General features: G+C 43.7%; 1 protein-coding gene across 2 annotated transcripts in view; it reads left to right on the top strand.

Annotated features, from left to right (window-relative positions):
* BMAL1 (basic helix-loop-helix ARNT like 1) overlaps positions 1–20,356 on the top strand; it is a 415,934-nt gene that overhangs the window by 132,698 nt on the left and 262,880 nt on the right. For both annotated transcript variants that reach the window (XM_086955926.1, XM_086955924.1), the window contains exon 8: positions 13,644–13,736. In XM_086955926.1, coding sequence (XP_086812052.1) covers positions 13,644–13,736 — 93 coding nt within the window. The remainder of the gene's footprint in view (positions 1–13,643; positions 13,737–20,356) is intronic.

The raw sequence follows: 20,356 nt of genomic DNA, 5'->3' as shown, positions 1-20,356 counted from the left end.
TTGATAGTCACCATAGTATTCCATGGCCCTAAACCTGCCAAATTTACTTAGTGGGCTAACACAGGCCTGCAACAGAGACTTGGAAGTGGCTGGGTGTTAGCCTAACCCTTTACAATGAGGGAATCCGCTTAAGCAATGGGCTCACACCCCTGGGACAAAGCTGGGAAAGAGAATTTCCAACCCCTTATTGACAGGGTAACTGGCCTGGGTAATGTTCCTTAGACTTGTGGACCCCAAAAGTACTGACCAAAGGCATTCTGCAGCGTCAAGCTGAAATACAGGGCCTGCCCTTTTCACAAAAATCACTTCAGGCAGCAAAGCGTGGGGCACAAGAAACACGGTTGGAAAAACTCAAAGAAACCGCTTTACACCGCAACAGACGTCCTCCTCAGGCCAGGCTCCCAAAAGATGCGGGCACGACGTTTGAACTCACTAGAAAGAGAGCTCAAACGACTTGCTGCGCTGCACTGCCTCACACGCCCTCTAAAGGCGGGAGGACAGAGCGCCGCCAGCTATCAGCCAGGTAGGTACGGGATCCCCGTAACCGCGGTTCGTTCTCCCTGCAGCTACCCGCTGCGAGAGAGAAAACAACAAAACGTTTCCACAAAGGAAACCCAAAGCCACACAAAAGGGGGGAAGGCGCGCTAATAAGGATGCGCGCCAAACTCACAGACAAACACGCTAACGAGCAATCGCTGTCAATTCCTGACAGAAATAGGACGCGGAATGCGCCGCTCACGAAAGAGCATTAGCCGAACATTAGAAACACAGCTTGAAGCAATATGCAGCATAAATACGCACAATACTAGTAAACAACCATAAATTAGCATACATTAAGCTACCAAACAAGGAAGCATGAAAGGGTACTTATCTTGCTGCGAAGGACTATGTTGGGCTATCTGGGCCCTGATTGGACATTGAGGACACTTCTGATTGGGTGTTGCCAAGTGTTTTATCTTATACTTGTTGGACTACATGTTCCCTTTGTTTCATGGGAAATGTTGTCTTTGGTTTGATATCTTCGCTGCTATGCAATAAAGTGAGGAAAGAAGGCATAATCCTCGCCTCCATTCATGACATAGAATTGAACTGAACAAGAAACTCGTAATCAGGGCCTTAGTTAACTTATGGACGTTTTCTCAGTGTTTGCTAAAGTAATGTTTTGCCATTTCTACTGTGTATTTTAATCCCATGTCATTTGACAATTGCAAACAGCTGACTTTGAACGGTATGTCAAAACGGACCTCCTTTTGGAGTGGAGCTCAGGACTTACTTAGCACACAAAAGAGGGAGTCTTATGGGTATAATTGAGGGGTGGGCGTAACTTATAAAGTTACCTTCAAAACTCTGCAAGATTCCGTTGAGTTCTGCGAGCAGAGGAATTTTGACACGCTGCACTGCTGTCATTTATTTTTGTGCACCTGGAGTTTGTTCCGCGCTGTAAAATCAGTGTGAATGGCACCTCGCGATGCACCAGAGAGCACTGCTTCTTTCTGCAGTTCAAATAGATTTTCCTACTCGAGCTGCATTTTTCTAAACATGAACGGTAGCGGCCACCCGCATTGAGGAATCTCACCAGGAGGCATTCTAGCGCGCGAAAATCTTTCTGGGGACACAAATTCTCACTAGCCAACCTAACATTGGTGAGCCGCATGCGAGGAAAAACTCTGCCACACTGAAGTTGGTGGAGTTTTCTCGGAACTCCACACTCCAAGTGGAGAGCAGAGTGGGCAAAACCTCTAGTATATTTGTGTCTGTTTGGATGCTTACAGATTCCTCAGAGCTGGAATGCATTCTTTTTTCATTAATTCTACTTATAAATGGTTTTGTGAGTGAAACAAGCTGGCGTGGCTGGCACAGGTAAGGGGCGATGCGGCGGGGTTGGGGGAGTCAACAGAGGACGGGATAGGTAAAATTAAATAAATAAAACCACTTACCTCGCACTCACCGCATCGACGAGTGCTTTATAGAAACAAAGCATATAAAATACATTTTCCATATAGAAAACACATGTGCATACATCCAGTCTTGAAGTGGCAGGTTGTACAATATTAGAGCGCTTTTAGTCTATTGGCATTATCTGTCTGTTGTCTAGGGTTGCCACTTGGCCGGTTTTCTACCCACACCACCGGTATTATGCCGGCTGGTATTTTTAGCCCTCATCTGTGCATACTTAATCATATTGCTGCTGCCACATATTCCCATCCGGTGCTGACATTTTCAAAATCCCATGTTATGTGACAAGGTCAACTCGTCATAAGCACAGGGCAGGTAAAACCCATGACGAGTTGACCTTGTCACTAGCAGGGAAGTGGTTAAACAGAAAATACAAATAGATAACACTTTTAAATGTGTTCTCGAGCTGTGTTACGGACCCCTGATTTAATAATTAATTATTAAAATATACAAAAGCAGAAAAGTCACATTTGAAATTAATACATTTGATTTTGTTTAGAGCTACATTTTGGACTGTGCACATTAATAGGGTTCTTCAGTTGTTGACCCTCTTGATCCATCAAGGCTTTCTCTGAAGCAGTCAGAAAGCTTCACATGGTACCTATGAAACTGAAAATAAACAAATGTTTCAAACTATGCTTTCCATGTGACCTTACACTTTAGGGAATATTTACAAAATCATTTGCCTGTAGTCTAACGAGCCCCTTTTTCGGCAGTACTTTCTCCAGATTTTGTTTTTAGCTTCAGCTCCTTTTTGTATTTAACTTGTTTTATGCAGGAGTTCCCATGTGTGCTTAAGTATGGCTTGGCTTTCAAATAATAAAGTGGCTTCTCCTAGTGATGAAACGACTGATAGTGCCAGGCATGCCTGGCCTTTCATGATTGCCTCCATGAGATTCTTCGCCTTTGGGATCTCCTTCTCTGTGGGCATTCTTTCTCTGAAATTCTAAATGTTGTAACAATACACTAATGATGAAACCTTTTATTAATAATGTTAACTTGCCAAATCTCTTTGTAGCACAGAAAAGCCCATAGAGCGTTAAGAAGTTTTTGCTACTGGGCCTGATAAAAAGTAGAATGGATCTGCCACAACTGCACTGGTCCCTGTTCCTCCCTAGTAGAGATATCGCTTGGGGAAGCTCAGCTGTTCATAACTGAATTTCCCTATTTGTGCTTGGCCACATTTTGACACATAATAAAATCTAAATACTAAGGAGCGATTACTGTTATAATTACTGTTAGAAATAATTTACAATATATATATATATAATTCACAATAGAATTACATTTAAATACTTTTCATGCAGCATAAACAGATAGTTGCCCTCAAGATAACTAGTTAACCATTAGAAACCCCTTTCGTTATTATTTAATATACCGAAGAGCATAAAAGGACAAATGGGTTTCTAAGTTGAGGTTTGCTGTCTCTGTCACTGAGAGATTTTTCACATATGGGAAGCCTTAACAAAAGATCATTGAAAGTGTAGATAAACTGGATAGCTCAGCTCCAGCTAGAAAACGGAGAGATAACTGCGGACCCGCAGCAAATAGCAGACACTCTCGCTAGATATTACAAGGGGGTATATACGCCAAAGGCTACCAATACACTAGATGACAACCTAGCCTTCCTAACAGATATTCACATGCCCACATTGCCACAAGATGCAGTCTTGGCACTAGACGTTGAACTCACCGCAGACGAACTTGCTTTGGCCATTGGGGCGCTACACCCTGGGAAATTACTAGGCCCGAATGGCATACCTGTGGAACTTTATAAACAAATGGTGACCCGGCTCACCCCTCAGCTCCTTATGTATAAGACCAGCCTTGAGGTGGACGAGCTCCCCAGGGATCAAAGACTAGTGACCATAGTTGCGATTCACAAGGCGGGCAAGCGGCCGCAAGAAACTACATCCTATAGACCTATCTCCCTCATTAATGCTGGACTGTTCCCATGAGGCACAGGGTCAGACTGATTTGCATATGGCCATGTCTGACCTGGGGTGGCAGAGTGGGCTAAAGAACGGTGACGGATTAAACCCAGATCTGTTGACTGGGTGTGAGTGTGTGATTGGTTCAGATGCTCCGTCCATCACCACACCCTTTTGTACCATTTTCTCCCACACATACAGTCATACTACTGGGCATCACAATTGACAGTAATAAACTAATGGCTTCACACGCCGCAGGATGACCCTGCCTTCCGCATGAACCGCTATCTGCTAGACTCTGAAGGGATAATGGGGCGCTGTATAATCAGCCTAAGAAATCGCACTACACGGGCCCTACGGCACATACATTACGAATCTGGCATGAGGCTCAGAGGGCAATGGGATGGGAGAGGACTCTCACACAGGCAACCCCACAGTGGGACACCAGAAAACTTGGTAGGCTACGGAACACTAAGGGATTCCGACAATGGGATCTCATAAGGATATCTAAACTAGGGGACCTCTGGAAAAAGGAGAGGTTGTACCCTTTACTCAACTCCAAGACACGTACAAGTTAGCCCATACCGAAGCCTATAGATTCGCCCAGATCAGACATGCTCTACTAACAGTAATTCCGACAGGCACACAGTTACCTGAATCCTCCCCTTTAGAGGACAGACTGCTCACGGATCACCTCCAAACAAAAGCTATCTCCCTAACTTATCGGAAAATAAGAGGCTCTGAAAATGAAGTGGGAGGCAGAGTTGGGAGACTTAGATGAAGACGACTGGCAAACAGCCCTGATGTCCCCGAGGGAAGTAGCAATCCCTTCCACCCTTAGGTTGCTTCAACTGAAAATCTTACACCGTATTTATTACACAAGAACGTTGCTATACAAAATAGGCAAAGCGGACGACCGGTTCTGCCTCCGACACTGTGGCGCTGAGGGCACTTTCTGGCATGCACTCTGGGACTATCCACGAAGCACTCACTACTGGACTGCGGTCCTACGCACAATGTCCCAAGTAACTAAAGTAGTGATCCCGCTGACCCCGCAACACTGCTTACTTAACATATGGGAGCCCACGGATTTAAATCACACTGATCAAGACTGGGTGATGTTGGGGACGACCTTAGCCAAAAGCAACATAGCACAGTGCTGGGGATCTGAACTCTCCCCGACACACCAGCAATGGTGTTGTGATATGGACCACGCAATGGTGACAGAGAAATCTGTATACATACACAGAAACTGCCCCAAAAAATGGTTGAGGGTATGGGGAAGTGGAATCACTATCGGGGAGACATTTGTGAACCCCCCACACCAGAACAGGACTAGCTTAGGCATATTGTCAAGGCAAGGCAGGCCCAGCCACATTACACGCCACCTGAAGGACGTAGAGGGATGGATGGAGCATATGGTTTACTACGTTGTATTGTTCGACGCTTCAGTGACCCAAGATTGTTATCAATGCATGCCGTCTAAATTTCTTAGCTGCACTACATGCCTGTTGATGCACTTCAATACTTTAATAAAATCTTTTAAAAAAAAAAGGTAATTAACCTAGACCATCTGTTACCTACATTATGGGGCCAATTATGATGTCGGGCAGAAAGCCTCCGCTTGACTCAGAATCGGAACCGAACAACTTGCGGTTTACAATGCGTCTCATTGTTTCCTAAGGGAGCTCGTTTTACGACCGACAACCGGCCATAAACCAGGCTCTGCACCCTGTCGCAGGCACCCCATAGTACAGGATTTTACAGGGTGATTCCTTAGGTACCCCCTCGGCCATCAATCTTAGGCTGCAGGGCCAAGGGGGCGCTGCCGGGGCAGCCTTTCTGTGTAGTACAGGCCGACGCAGAAAGGCTGTTGGAAATAGACATTGTAATCCTGAGGGCGTAATCGCTGTCCATAGGGGTGTACGATGCGGATCCGACCGACAGGAATACGCCGGGAGTCGCTTGGAACCAATTTGGAATGACGGCGCGGTTTACAATCTGATCGTGAACATCGTAATCGGGCGGCCGGAATGTAAACCGACGAGTCGGTTGTAAGGGATCCGATGCAGTTGAGGAGATTCCGACTGTTGGGCGGAGGCTTTCCGCCTGACATCGTAATCGGCCCAAAGTATGCTTTCATTTTAGTACTGTGCTGTACCTTTGAGAGGTTTCTGGAAAATTCTACATATTGGTCAGGTTTTTATATTGTTAACTATTTGGCATTATGATGTAGATACACTCCTTTCTTATAGTTTATGAAATCTAGTTGTGTAGAACACCATGCATTCAATGGTTAACCAGTTATCTTGAGGGCACCATTACTATCTCAATTCAAGCTGCATGAAAAGTATTTAAATGTAACTCTATTGGATATTATATGTATTGTAAATTATTTAAACCAGTAGGCATGTTAACCATATGACTGCTAAGGCACTTCCCCTCCTGTGCTGGAAACGCTTGAAATACATTATTTCATGACGAGCTCAGCTCGTCATAAGCACACGACCAGTGTACTACATGACGAGCTGAGCTCGTCATGAGCAGCGAAGGGGTTAAACACATTTTGGATTAGACCTTAACAATATGTTAATTAAACCTACCCTTTAACTCTGGGCATAGCAAGAGAATTGTGAATATCTGTCTCCAAAATGGCCATCTTGTAAAAAATTAAAATCCTGTCATATTAAATAGATACTCCTTATAGAGACTTCTAGCTGTAGATTCCTCACCTTTGAATATTCCCCAGGTGTCAGATTGGATCCAGGAACTTTTTACCAGTACGTCTCTGCATGTCGGTAGGTGCCATTAAGTGGCTCTGCACTGATGCTGTTCTGCTCTGGAAATAACATTAGGAGCCTATATAGGCGCCATTACTGTGTTCTTATCTTTCCATGACACCAGATGTGGATCTGGAGGGTATTGAGACAAAATATTGAGAAAAAATGATTGCCATACTAAAATAGTCCTCCGCTATTGAAGTCATAATTATCGTTTGCAAAAATATAGGGCCTAAATACGATGTTGGGCGGAGGCTTTCCAACTGGGGTTTTAGGATAACAGCAGTCGTAGTGAAACCTGTGAGTGGATGCTGATGTGCTTCCGAAGGGCTCAAAGAGCCTGTTGGTGCATCGGAATGCACTATAATCCTATACACCCCAATGACATCGGCACCACCATCATGATCATGATGGCACTTTCCACCTGCCCTTTCATGGTGGTTCGCCCGCCATGAAAAGGCAGGCAGAAAGTGACTTTGGGGGTTCCTGCAACAGGGACCATCACCTCTGCACCATGTGGCAGGCACCGTGAGGTGCCTACCACATGATGCAGGGAATGTTTCCATTTTGCTATGGCACCCCTGAATATGCCACTGAGAAGAATGCTTCTTACGCCATGGTAGTGTATAGGGTGACCAAAGTCCTTGACCTCCAACTCTCCACCTTGCAGGGCAAGGCTAATGTTCTGACAGAAGTCCTCCAGCCGGGAGAACATCCACTGAGCCCCTATTGCATTTTTATAAGGCACTTATGGATACCGTGTTGGGGGTCATGGCCAATCCTTGCTCTGGACCATCAGTCAACTGCCAGATCACATGACGCCACTGCCCGGCCCCAGGTTACCCTGTTAATCTCAGCACCCCTCCCCTGACAGCTTGGTGGTGCAGGTGTCTACAAGCAGGACTAATCAAAGCGCATCGCCAACTACTCCCCCCTGATAGGTAGTCAACATGGCTGGAGACGTTTTGGTAATAGTCTTCTTATCCACCAGTTTGGCGCTTTGATCTGTGAGTGCCAGCTGCCTCCAGGGGCTCTATTTCCATGTCTTTGGAATGCAGTGTCTCAAGCCCTCCCAGGTGTTCCTGAAGATCTCTGCTATGTCCTTGCCCAGGCTATAAAGGGCCAAGTTTACAATTCATTGTGGCTTGAACACCACTGATTCCATCAGGTCAGCCATTGCACCAGTGTTGCCATTTGCCACCATGCTTGGCTGGGTTGAACCGAAGTTTCAGGCGATGTCCAATCGTCCCTCATGGACATGCCTCTTGATGGGACTTGCCTGTTTGGGGCCACAGCACACTCCCTGGCCTTATCTACCCACCTTTGGCAGAGGTGACCCATTCTGTCAGCCCATCCAACCTCAGCAAGTTGCCCAGCACACCTGTGGTCAAGGCCATGGTACTCACCTCCCTCGCGGTCAAGGTCAGCGAACTGTCGAGTCCACACCCCTCCTGCAGCCCCACATGCCAAACCCCTTTAACGTGCCCTTAGAGGAGCACAGCCACACAGTGGGAGGTAGGATCCAACAATTCTTGCTGGTTTGGCAGACCATAACATTGGACAGGTGGGCCATGCAAATTGTTCAGAAGGGATATGTCATACCTCTCTTTTTCACACCACCACACTTTCCACTGTTCCTCCAATGACTGACGTAAGATAATTTGTCCGGTTACAGCAGGAAGTGTAAGCCCCTTTTGGCAAAGGGGTTATTGAGAGGATGCAGTTGCTGAAAGTAGGAAGTGTTTGTTATTCCCGCTACTTTCTGGTGCCTAAAAAAGAACTCCATCCCTATTTAGACCTGCTTCCTCTCAATGCCTTCCTCCGGATGGAAAAATTCAAGATGCTGACCCTGACCCAGGTCTATGCTTCCCTCAACCCTGGAGATGGGATGGTGGCGTTAGATCTTCAGGACGTGTATTTCCATACACCTACCCTGGAAGCCCATCGGTGCTACTTGTGGTTCGTAGTAGGACAGGAGCATTTCCATTACACTGTGCTTCAGTTTGGTGTCACCAGTGCTCTTTGAGAGACAGAGGTTCCAGTCTCCCCCCTACCTTGACTACTGGCTGTTAAAAGTGGACTTGCCCCAGGCAGTCATCAACCACCTCTAGATGATAGCAAACCTCTAGTCATCTTTGGGGTTCACTATTAATACGCCAAAGTCTCTTGTGACCCCTTCTCAGACACTGCCGTTCATTGAAGCCATTCTGGACACTGTTGGTTTTGTGGCCTTCCCCTCGGAAAAAAAGTTGAGGTTATTCAGGCTGTGAACCCAATCTTTTCAGCTTCAGTCCTGGATTTCAATGCGGTCAAGCACACCAGATGGCATATGTGGGCTTTGCAGTGGAACCTGAAGTCTCAGTTGGCCCAACATCAATGAGACAGCACCAAGCCCCTTCATATTTTGGAGGAGACTGCAAAAGATCTGCAGTGGTTGTTGCTGGACTGTGATTGGGTCAGAGGCAGAGCCCTCATCCTTTCCAGAGCTGGCAGCGGTAACTGATGCATCACTACTGAGTTGGGGTGGTCAGCTGGAGTGGTGGAGAACAGATGCCTCTGCTCAACCTTCTGGAGCTTAGGGCCATCTGTTTGGCATTAAAAGCCTTCCTTCCATCCATCAAGGGGATGGTGGCAGAGGTCCTTTCAGACAACACCACTCCCATCTGGTACTGCTGCAACCTGTGGGGCAGGAGTGGGTCTTGGACCCTGTGCTTTTTGGAAATGTCTGGACCACCATGGAGTTGTCCTGGGGCTGAACCACCTGGCAGGTTCGTTGAATCCCAAGACTGGCGAGATCAGCATTCATCGCCTAGTGGGTCACAAGTGGCAGTTACACCCGGAGGTGATGCAAGGCCTCTTAAGCAAATTTGGAGAACTTTGGCTCATCTGGTCACCACTGCAATGTCTGTGCAATGTCAGAAATTCTGTAAGTTGGATTTTCCAAGGTGCCTCGAGTGGAATTCTGGACTCCTGTATTTCTTTCTGCCATTACCACTCCTGCTCGAGTTCTCAAGAAGATCAGGACTGACTGCGCCCAAGTCATTCTAGTGACCCTGGTGTGGACATGGAGAGTATGGTATCCAGAACTTATGAGCTTGAGCATCTGTCCTCTGATCAGGCTGTCCCTTCAGGAGGATCTGCTGTTGGAGCAGTAGGACAGATTCTGCACTCGGGACTTTGCAGGCACAAACTCCATGCTTCTAGACTGAGTCGCAAGTGCTAAACAGCTAAACAACTTCAACCGTCCTCCAGAGGTGGTTGATGTCATTGTCTCAGTCACATGCTTCGACAAAAACTGTACATGCCTGTTGTTGGGAAACATCTGTGGTTTGCTGTGATGCTTGGCAGATAGACGCCCTACAGGCCATGCTGTCTGACATTTGTTGCCCGACGACTTTTCGCCTTGGGCATGGCTATAAGGTATCTTGCAGCTCTTTCTGCCTTTTAGTAGTTGCCGGATCAGCCCTCATTGTTTACGCCTCCAGTAATTATGCGCTTCCTGAAAGGTTTTTTTTTATGTAGAGGTATATACCCAGGCAGACTTACGACACAAGAAACTGGCTACTAAGAAAACATATTATATATAACAAAAAATAAAGAAATTAGTGCAATGGACTGTAATGATATCAAAAATAATTTTTAATTCCGATATTAAAAAATGAATAAATACATATAGATCTGTATACAAGATAAACACAGTAAAAGCTATTGATTCTTAGTGTGACCTTTCTTTAGCGCAACATAAGAAATCATAACAATTGACAATAAAATATTCTCTTTGAAAATGAAGAATTGGGCTGTGTGTGTCAACGCATTTCGACAAAGTCTTGTCTTCATCAGGACAAATGAATATTCAGCCACTTTTTCTAAATAAGATAAAACAGTGTTTTAGATGACATCAAAGGAACAGTGCATTGCTTCTTTGTTAATTATAAATGTATCAACCGATCTTAAGATAGAATATTATTTATTTGATTAAAATGTTCTTAGCCAGACTTGTATTTTTTTACGAACTGTTAAAGAAGAGAAAAGTTGGAAAACATACATATATCACATAATACTTATAGTCTTTGATGTTACTCAATAGTTAACATAATACTTATAGTCTCTGATGTTTCTCAATGGATAACATAACATAGCACGATAAACATTACTACACACACATAAAGTTCTAGTTGGTAATTGGTGTAACATTTTTAATGTATTGACATCTAAAAAGAGGGGGTTATTTATATCGTTAATAGTTCTTTTCGGTATTTCAAAAATTATTTTCAATCTAGTCCCTATTTGATTTTCCGAAGATTGCTAACTTCTTTATACTGACAGACCTACGTTTAAGAAAGAGATCCTTTTAAAGGAATGTTCTTTGTACTTAGAGAACTGACTCTGTGAAAACTCTTTTGAAAGGAAGCAGGGATTTAATTAATTTGGGAGAAACTTCATTTTACCAAGTTTCTTGTTACTCGTCCATTCTGAGTTCAGGGAATCGAAGGAGGAAACATTTTACTCAAACAGTCGGCAAAAGATCTTCTTTAATTTTTTAACCTTCGTTTCTCATATATTAATAGTTTTCTTAAACATGATCTTACCTAAAAACAAATTTTCATATAGACTATGCAAACAGACTGATGAAGGGAGTGAGGCACCTTTCCTTTTACATTCGGAGTCGGCATGTGATATCTGTTATGAAAGGAGAGATAGCGATTTCTTATTATATAAAGATTCAAAAGAATTTCTTTTCTTTTGTTTTCCATTTAAAAGACCCATGTTTTTACCTGTTTAAACAGTATTCACTGCTCCCATCTCGCTTCTACCTTCATCTAATTATCACCGGTTTAAAAAGGAAACTTCAAGCGTTTTCCATCATTTCCCCACTACAATGCGTTCTCGCTACTAAAGTTGATCACCTGTTTGATCAAAGAAAGTACGGGTTTATATTGGTTAACATTTGAGACTCGTCTTTTAGAAATTGTTTAGAATTGCTTCTCTTTTTCATTATTTACCTTTACTAGGCGATGATTTTCCAAAAAAAGGAATAGAACAGATGTATATGCAGGTCGATTGCACCAGTGTGAGATACGAACGGGTTTATTCCGGGGCCTGCCTCCGGTTTAGATGTGGTTTGTAGCCTGTCCTAAAACACAGAATGGGACGATGTTATCAGTAACAGTTTTGGTTTTCGGGCATCTAGCAGTTCTCTGGACTCAGGGCTTCATGTTTTTAAATCATTTTTACCTCCGTTTCGTTTGCTGGAGAAAGGCGGATGGCTACTTCCTGAAAGGTTTACCACATTTGTTTCCTCCATCTCCCTGTGTCATGCCTCAGTGGTACCTTACCTTGGCCCTTACTTTTCTGATGGGAACTACCTATGAGCTACTTCACAGCTGTTCCTTGTGGCTTGGCACCCTGAAGACAGTGTTCCTTGTCGACATCGGAGCGGTGTGTGAATGAGCTTCAAGCTATGTGTCAACCTGCTGTATACTGCCTTCTTCCAAGACAGGCTGGTTCTGCGAACACTTGCTTCCTCAATTAATGATGCCATTACACGTTGGTCAAAACATCACCTTACAGCGTTCTACGCTCTGCCACACCTCTCTAAAAAGAGGAGGAGAGAATCGAACATTTGGACTCAAGGGATATCTAAGCTTTTATACTGATCGCACCAACGAACATCAACTCTTTCTGAGGCAAGGCTGTGCAGAAGAGCCATATTCCAGCTGGATTGTGTTCTGCATTAAGATCTGCTACGCATTGGCTAAAAAGCAGTGTCTGATAAGCCCTGCATGTTCATTTTACCAAGGCCTGCTACCGCTACATTGGCACATGGAGTCCCTGTCCTGGACATTTGTCAGATAGCTATGTGGGCACCCCTCTATATGTTCAAGAAGCATTATTGTTGGGTTTGTCAAGAGCGACATTGTGCCCACTTGGCCCTGCAAGACTTTCTGGTTTGAATCTTTACACAGGCCCTCCTCCAAATAGGTACTGCTTGGGCATCTATTCAAAAGGTGAGTAATCTGTAGATAGATATCTCTATCAGAAGAATAAGTTACTTACTTTTGATAACATTCTTTCTGGGAGGGACTCTAGCCTCAAGTGCCCCACTCACCTTTCCAACCTACCCGTTCTATGATTTGACTCTATCCAATAATAAGATCCCAGGTCTAGGAATCCACACACTGTTCTCAATTTTCTATTGGGGCTCTGCGTCTTGGATCGCTGACAGTTTCAAAAGCAATTGAAGTCAACGTGTGGGAATGACGCCTAAATAGGCTCTGCATGTCATTTCGGAGCATAATAACGTTCCTGCAGAGGCCCAAGGCGCTACCTACCCCTCGCAGAGGGACTGCTAAAAGGTTTCCGGATCCAGTATGCCTAGGGAATATTCAAAAGGTGAGGAATCTAAGACTTGTTAGTCTCTACTAGAAAGAGTATTACCAGAGGTGAGTAACTTGCTTATTACACAGGATACCTATAAATCAAATCAGCGCTCTGTGCAAAAAACCCTGGACTATTATACACTTAGGGTCTCTAGACTCTACATTTATAATGTATGTATACTTTTTGTGTTTGGTGAAGGATTACTTTCTTTTATGCTCTTAAAATGATGTGTTTAATAAACATGATTAATTTTTTTTGTATCAAATGAAGGGTGAGGCGGTTGTATGTTTTGCATGAACCATAACCAACTCGACTTATTCCGTTGTCAATAATGTTGCTTTAAAACCCCGTGGGTATCAACTTCTAAGGCCTGTTGTCAAACGGGCAAATTAAGTTTGACATAAATGCTTATTTTTGTACATCTCTACAAAATCTTGCCTGTTATCTTTATACTTTCATTTACAAACGGCTAGTTTCAGAACCTCTATAAATTCAGCAAAGCAAATATGTAAGGGAATTATGCAGAAATCCCTAAATGTAAGAGTTGTGAATTTTCAAACGTTTGTCAGTAACTGATTTTTTTTTTTTTTTGCAGGCAGCTGATGGTTTTCTTTTTGTTGTGGGTTGTGACAGAGGAAAGATTTTGTTTGTTTCTGAATCCGTTTTCAAGATCCTCAACTACAGCCAGGTATTGTATTTTACTGGACCCATAAATAAAGAGGGAATATCCCACGCACGACTACACTCTGAATTAAATTAAAAAATGTTTTTGTGGTGGTTCATGCAAGTTTTTTAAATGTACATACCTACTCAAAGTTCACGATTGTTCGAATACAGTTGGCAACATTTTAAATCTTATTGCATCCCACACCAGCAACATGGCCTGGACGAATTTTTCAGTTGTATTGAAATAAAAATCACAGGGTAATTAAGTTCATGTCCGGTGGGAAGTGCTCTCTAAAATGATGGTTACCCTAACACCATTCACCATTTAAGTAATATGAATGTTTAAAAAAATTGTTGAATCACCTTTTGAAATCCAGAAAGTAGTTTAAACATTTTAGAACACCTTTATTTTATCGCCTCAATTGTGTTTCACATTATGCAATTATGATTTGCTACACTATATTTCTTACAGCATATTCATTTAGTTATATATTCTTCAAGATTAGTGGCAATGATTCCATATTACGTCGTCACTTGATAAGCAAAGAATAAAAAAAAAACTCACTCAAATGAACGTTGATGACGTAATACAGCTAACACTTCTTTTGCGGCGCCTCTCACTTTTTCAAGGATTTAACAAGAAAGTAAATATACAATCATAATTACCAAAATTCCATTTGTAGTTGATAATGTAATATATTTATCACGTCATTATCATGTCATCTGACAGTACAAGAAGATCTATACATGGTTATGAATCCAAAAATCCTTGTAGATACAATTAACAATGTTCAAGAACTTCTAATACATGGATATTAATCCAAAAATTATTTCGTTACAACTAGTAGTGTTTACAGTTTTTTCATGATTTGGTATGGAAAAATAAAAAATACTACCACAATTTCAAATCCAAAGCTGCAAATTACATAACAAAAAATAGTTTTATACCGAAATAAAGGCTAAATACTGACATATTGGAGAAGAACTTGCAAGGATAAAAAAATGAATATGTATGTGTGAATCATATTGCGATTTATATAATTTGTATTATGTAAATTTCACTGAACTTTATCATTTCACACTACAACCATTAGCCCATAAGGTGTTTTTCTGAACGACTAGCGTTTAGCAACATGTCCCTTGACAAATTCCCCTCTTACCAAACGGTATGTTTATAGGAACTAGAATCAGCTGGTCTCCAATTCTGTCTTTGTTTGCCTTCTACTTTTATCTTTTGTTTCTACTGCCCTCTGCAGCTGGCCCTAATTTGCCTGATGTTTAGTGCCTTTGCAACAAGGCTGCAGATATGCAGGCTGTCCGCGCTTGCTCCCCACCCCTCGAGTTACCTATAATACTTCACCTATTTATTTTCACTCTAGCCCTGAGCTTTTTGAGCTCTGATCACTGTTTGCTGGCTTTCCTTTGTAGACCAAATGCAATGTTTGTAGACTAAAAATTCTCATTGGTAAACCTAGTTAAAAAAATGCTTTAGGGTAGACCATGTTGAAGCGACACCTCCAGGCTTTTCAGTCTTTCTCTGTGATCATAAGGGAGAGAAACATGGCAGTGAAGTAGCCATCTGCCTATCTGTGAATCAGGTCCTAATTCTGATGTGTTGCTATCAACGTATCCCTAGAACCCCACATTATTTTTTCTTTTTAGTTATTTTGAAGACCTTTAAGTAACTTTTCATCCTTCATTTGTTGTTTTACAGAGGTTCCTACCTGGAAAGTTCTCTGTCCTAATATAGCCACAACTTCATCTCCTGGTTCAAGCCTGTTCCCAGTGACACTTCATTAATAGTGGCACACATATTCCAGGCAATTTACTTGATTGGTTGATTTCCTCTGACAATACTGGTCTGGATTCCACTCTGGGTGAATGAGCAGACCTTTAGAATACTTTTTTTAAAACCTCTTCTTGGTTCAATAAAACTCTTTGAGTGCAAAGATGCTATTAAAATAAGGAGCCTAACACTTGTGGTGATGTGACTATGACCCAAACAAAAATAGCAAATATAGAAGCTCCTTTACATTACATACGTAAGCAATTCACTTACATCACTCACAGTATACTACTCTGCTAGATTTGTGAACACTCATAGTAAAAATAAACTTTTGAATTTGTAAACTAGTTATCTTCCTCCTCCCATCTCACTTCATATCCCCCAGCTTCACAATCCTTTTGCGATGAATGTGATTCATTTTTTCCTATGTATGATTGAAACCATTGGAAACATAATTTCCGATTCATTTTAACACTCCCAAATTCAACTCCACCCAGAACAATTTCACAGAGTTAGTCATTACCGGTGAATTTGATGACCTCTGCCTTGCTGATGACGTCAACAGTGTTAATCCCCTAATTTTGCAGTACCTATCTGCCACGTTTGACATTGTCAACCACAATCTTCTGCTACTTGAAATCCAGAAATCTGGCATTGGAGATAGTATTCTCAAGTGATTTAAGCATTTTATTTCCAACCGTACTTGCACTGGCATCCAGAGCCTGGTATTCCCCCTCTTTTTCAGAAGTTACATGTGATGTTCTGTGCTTTCCCCTACCTCTTTAACTTTTGTATGTTCTGTGGTAGCCCTCATTGGTGCCCCAGTTTTAAACTTTATTCCTGTGCCGATGAAACCTAAATACTTTTGAGGTAGTCTGGTCATTTTTCTGACGAGAGTGGTTTGCAAGGCGTCCTGATGGAAATTCAGAAATGGGTAACAGTGTTGTCTGTTGGTCAAAACAACAAATCTAAGATTCTGGTGGTTAGCGGATACTCCGGTCTATGGAACCAACTTTTCTGGCCACGAGGCTTTGGCACCCTTAATTAGCTTTCTTTGGGCATTAAAAATCTAGGTATTAACATTGACTCCAGTCTGCAGATAGACTCTCAGGTCTCTACAGTAGTCTCTTCTTGCAACAATATTGTTTCCCTCCTGACTTCTTACGTCTGTGGTTGTCGGACACAGCTTGACGATTGTAAGAAATGTTTACTATAGTATCAAATTTCCCCGATAGGCCTGATTGTAATTAGTTAAAAAAATCTCGCAGACCCTCTTGCTATACTTTCCCCTAGGGTTTGCTCAGTCTCCCTCCTCTTTAACTACTTCAGATGCTAAAGGATGGTTTTATTGTTTTTGCTCCTTTTTATCATCAATAGAGTGCCTTCAGCCACTGCTCAAAAATTCATATTGAAGTGCTTACTTCCTAATATTCCCCTCAGATATGGTGATTAGTTGGATAGTCCTTGCTATGTGTGACTAAACATTACAAAACCAGTTACAGGTATAGATGTAGCAGCCAAGCCTTTTCTGTCGTGGCTCATTTTACCTTCCTTTAGTAACTCACTTCCTGGTCACCTCTAAAAGAGTCCTTCTATTCCTGAAATTCAGAAAATAGCTTAAAGCTCTACTGTTCTGCCACACCACTTAATTCTCTTTCTCAGCACCGAAAAACAGCATGAGTGATGGCATGCTTACTAAATTCATAGTAACCTAGCAAAGTAACATTGGAAATTGGATTGTTAAGAACTATATTGTTAAAGGATATTAAAAGTTAGGATTTTTAAAAGAAAACACAAAAAGTGCCATTGAAAACAATAGACATCTCAAACATCAAAGAGGTGTAGGTGACTGAATTGGAGGTGCCTTTTAAAGGTTAGTGTGAAGGAGCTAAGGTTGGGTAAATCCTTGCAGTTTACCCAACCACGACGACGAGACACGCAAGGTCATAAACTCCATCCACTCTGGCTCTCCGTCAGACCCACACCACGTATTCAGCAAAGCAGACGCAGTCATCGCACCCCAACTACGGAAGGTCATCCACATCTCCTTCGAAACAGCGACATTTCCGGAAAGCTGGAAGCATGCCGAAATCAACGCCCTCCTCACGAAGCCTAAAGAGGACCCCAAGGACCTCAAGAACTTCCTGCCCATCTCCCTGCTCCCGTTCCCGGCAAAAGTCATCGAGAAAATCGTCAACATGCAACAGGCCTGCCACCTCGAAGACAACAACATCTTGGACCCGTCCCAGTCCGGATTCAGCCTAAACCACAGCACCGAGACAGACCTCATCGCCGCCACAGACGACATCAGGCGGCAACTAGACAACGGTGAAAAATCAGCCCTCATCCTCCTGGACCTGTCAGCCGCCTTCGACACGGTCTGACATCGCACTCTAAAGACACGCCTCCTAGAAGCCAAAATGCAAGAGAAGGCTCTTGACTGGACCACCTCCTTCCTCTCTGGCAGAACCCAGAGCGTCCGCTTCCGATCCAAAGCCCCCATCATCTGCGGCGTCCCCCAGGACTCATCCCTCAGCCCAATGCTGTTCAACGTCTACATGGCCCCACTCGCACAAGTGGCCCGCCATCACGACCTCAACATCATCTCCTACGCTGACGACACCCAGCTCATCCTCTCCCTCACCAAGGACCCACATTACCGCCAAAACCAACCTTCACGAGGGAATGAAGGCCGTCGCCGATTGGATGAGGAGCAGCCGTCTGAAGCTGAACTCGGACAAGACGGAGGTCCTCATCCTCGGACCCACCCCCTCAGCATGGGACGACCCCTGGTGGCCGACCACAATGGGAACAGCACCAACACCCACCGACCATGCACGCAATATAGCATTCATCCTCGACTCCTCCCTCTTCATGTCTGAGCAGGTCAACGCCGTCTCCTCCTCCTGCTACAACACCCTCCGCATGCTCCGCAGGATCTACAAGTGGATCCTGACCGAAACAATAAGAACGGTGACGCAGGTCCTCGTCAGCAGCAGACTGGACTACGGCAACGCACTCTATGCAGGAATTCCAGCCAAACATCTACGACGACTACAACGCATCCAAAATGCCTCCGCCCGACTGATCGTCAAAGTCCCCGACCGCAGCCACATCACCCTCCACCTGAGAGACCTACACTGGCTCCCCGTTTACAAGATGATCACCTCCAAGCTCCTCACCCACGCACACAAAGCACTCCACAACGCCAGACCAGCCTACCTGAACAGCAGACTCAGCTTCCACACTCCCACCCGCCAGCTCCGCTCCACCAGCCTCGCCCTCGCCGCTGTCCCCTGCATCCAACGAACGACCTCCGGTGGCAGATCCTTCTCCTACTTCGCCACCAAGACCTGGAACACCCTCTCTACCCACATATGGCAGACCCAAGACCTACTCGCCTTCAGAAGACTCCTCAAGACCTGGCTCTTCGAGCAGTAGCAGCACCCCCCCCTCCCCTCAGCGCCTTGGGACCCTCACAGGTAAGTAGCGTGCTTTACAAGTACTCTGATTGATTGATTGATTGATTGATTGATTGATTGATTGATTGATTGATTAAACGGTGTTGCCTTTGGACTTACGGCCTGATATATGCTTTGGCATATGGTACTCCTTCTGTCAGAGTGGCAGCGGACATTACTACTGTCTACCACATGTATAAATGGCTGCTGGCCCATTGGTCATCTCTGAACCTTGAAAGGAACCACCGTCATGGTGGTTCCCTGTAAGGGAAAGAAAGTTTGGTGGACACCTGCAGTAGATTTGGACAGCCGTTTACCAAACGTTTCACCTTTTTTGTTTTTCAGAACCAAACTCCCATGCGTGTATTTATTTCTGAAAAACTAAAAACTAATGACCTCCATACCTTGAGAGTTTTCTTCCAGGGTGTGGAGTCATTATTTCATTTTTAGTATTGTTTTAGTTCCTCACTTTGAAACATGGTGGAGACTGACCGAAAAAAAGGACATTACACCATCCATACTTAATAGCGGGGGTGTCGATGTAATGCCCTTCCTCTGGAGGCCTTCTTTTTATTCATATTTTTTTTCTTCCTCACCGTAAAACCTGGTGGAGATTGACAGAAAAATAGGACATTATGCCATCCAGACTAAATAGGAGGGGTGTGGGGGGCGATATAATGCCCTCCCTCTAGAGACCTCTACACTATCAGGCCATCAGAGGAAACCTTCTGTCAACTGAGCCAAACATGCCATAATCGCAGGGCAATGCAGAACTCCTTGTCCGAGATAGGCTCTGTGCAACAAGAGATATTGATTTCAAAGTTCTACTGAATCCTTGAGCAACTTAAAATGGGACAAGGTTGAAATCTGTAGCTGTCGAGGTCGCTTTGCTGCGTTTTCCCCTCTCAAAGGTTAGAACTAAGGGCTAGATGTAGGTAAATCATTTTTACTGATTCTAAAATACCGAATTTTACCGATTCGGTATTTTAGAATCGGTAAATCTGATGTAGGTAAATTTTCTGTATTTTTTACCAAATCGGTAAGATTCAGTAATTACCAAATCGGTATTTACTGATTCGGTAATTGCCATTCATTCCTATGGGCCCATAGGAATGAATGTCAATTACTGAATCGGTAATTACCGTTTCGGTAAATACCATATAATTCAAGGGCGGCGGGGTGTCACTTTGACTCCCTGTTGCACCCCTGATTAGGGCTTGTGTGCCATGTGGCACACATACATGCCCTAAGGGCCACATTGCACAGGTGTACATGCACAGATTTGCATATACACAGGTATTCGTTATTTACCTCTAACTAATAGTTGGTGGTAAATAACGAATCCTTAAAGTCCTGTGGCACTGTTTACAGTGCCACCTACATCTCAAAATACAG

The sequence above is a fragment of the Lissotriton vulgaris genome, chromosome 2_1, assembly GCF_964263255.1.
Source record: "Lissotriton vulgaris chromosome 2_1, aLisVul1.2, whole genome shotgun sequence".
In the NCBI taxonomy this organism is placed as follows: Eukaryota; Metazoa; Chordata; class Amphibia; order Caudata; family Salamandridae; genus Lissotriton; species Lissotriton vulgaris.
This window is presented reverse-complemented; position numbering and strand designations above follow the sequence as displayed.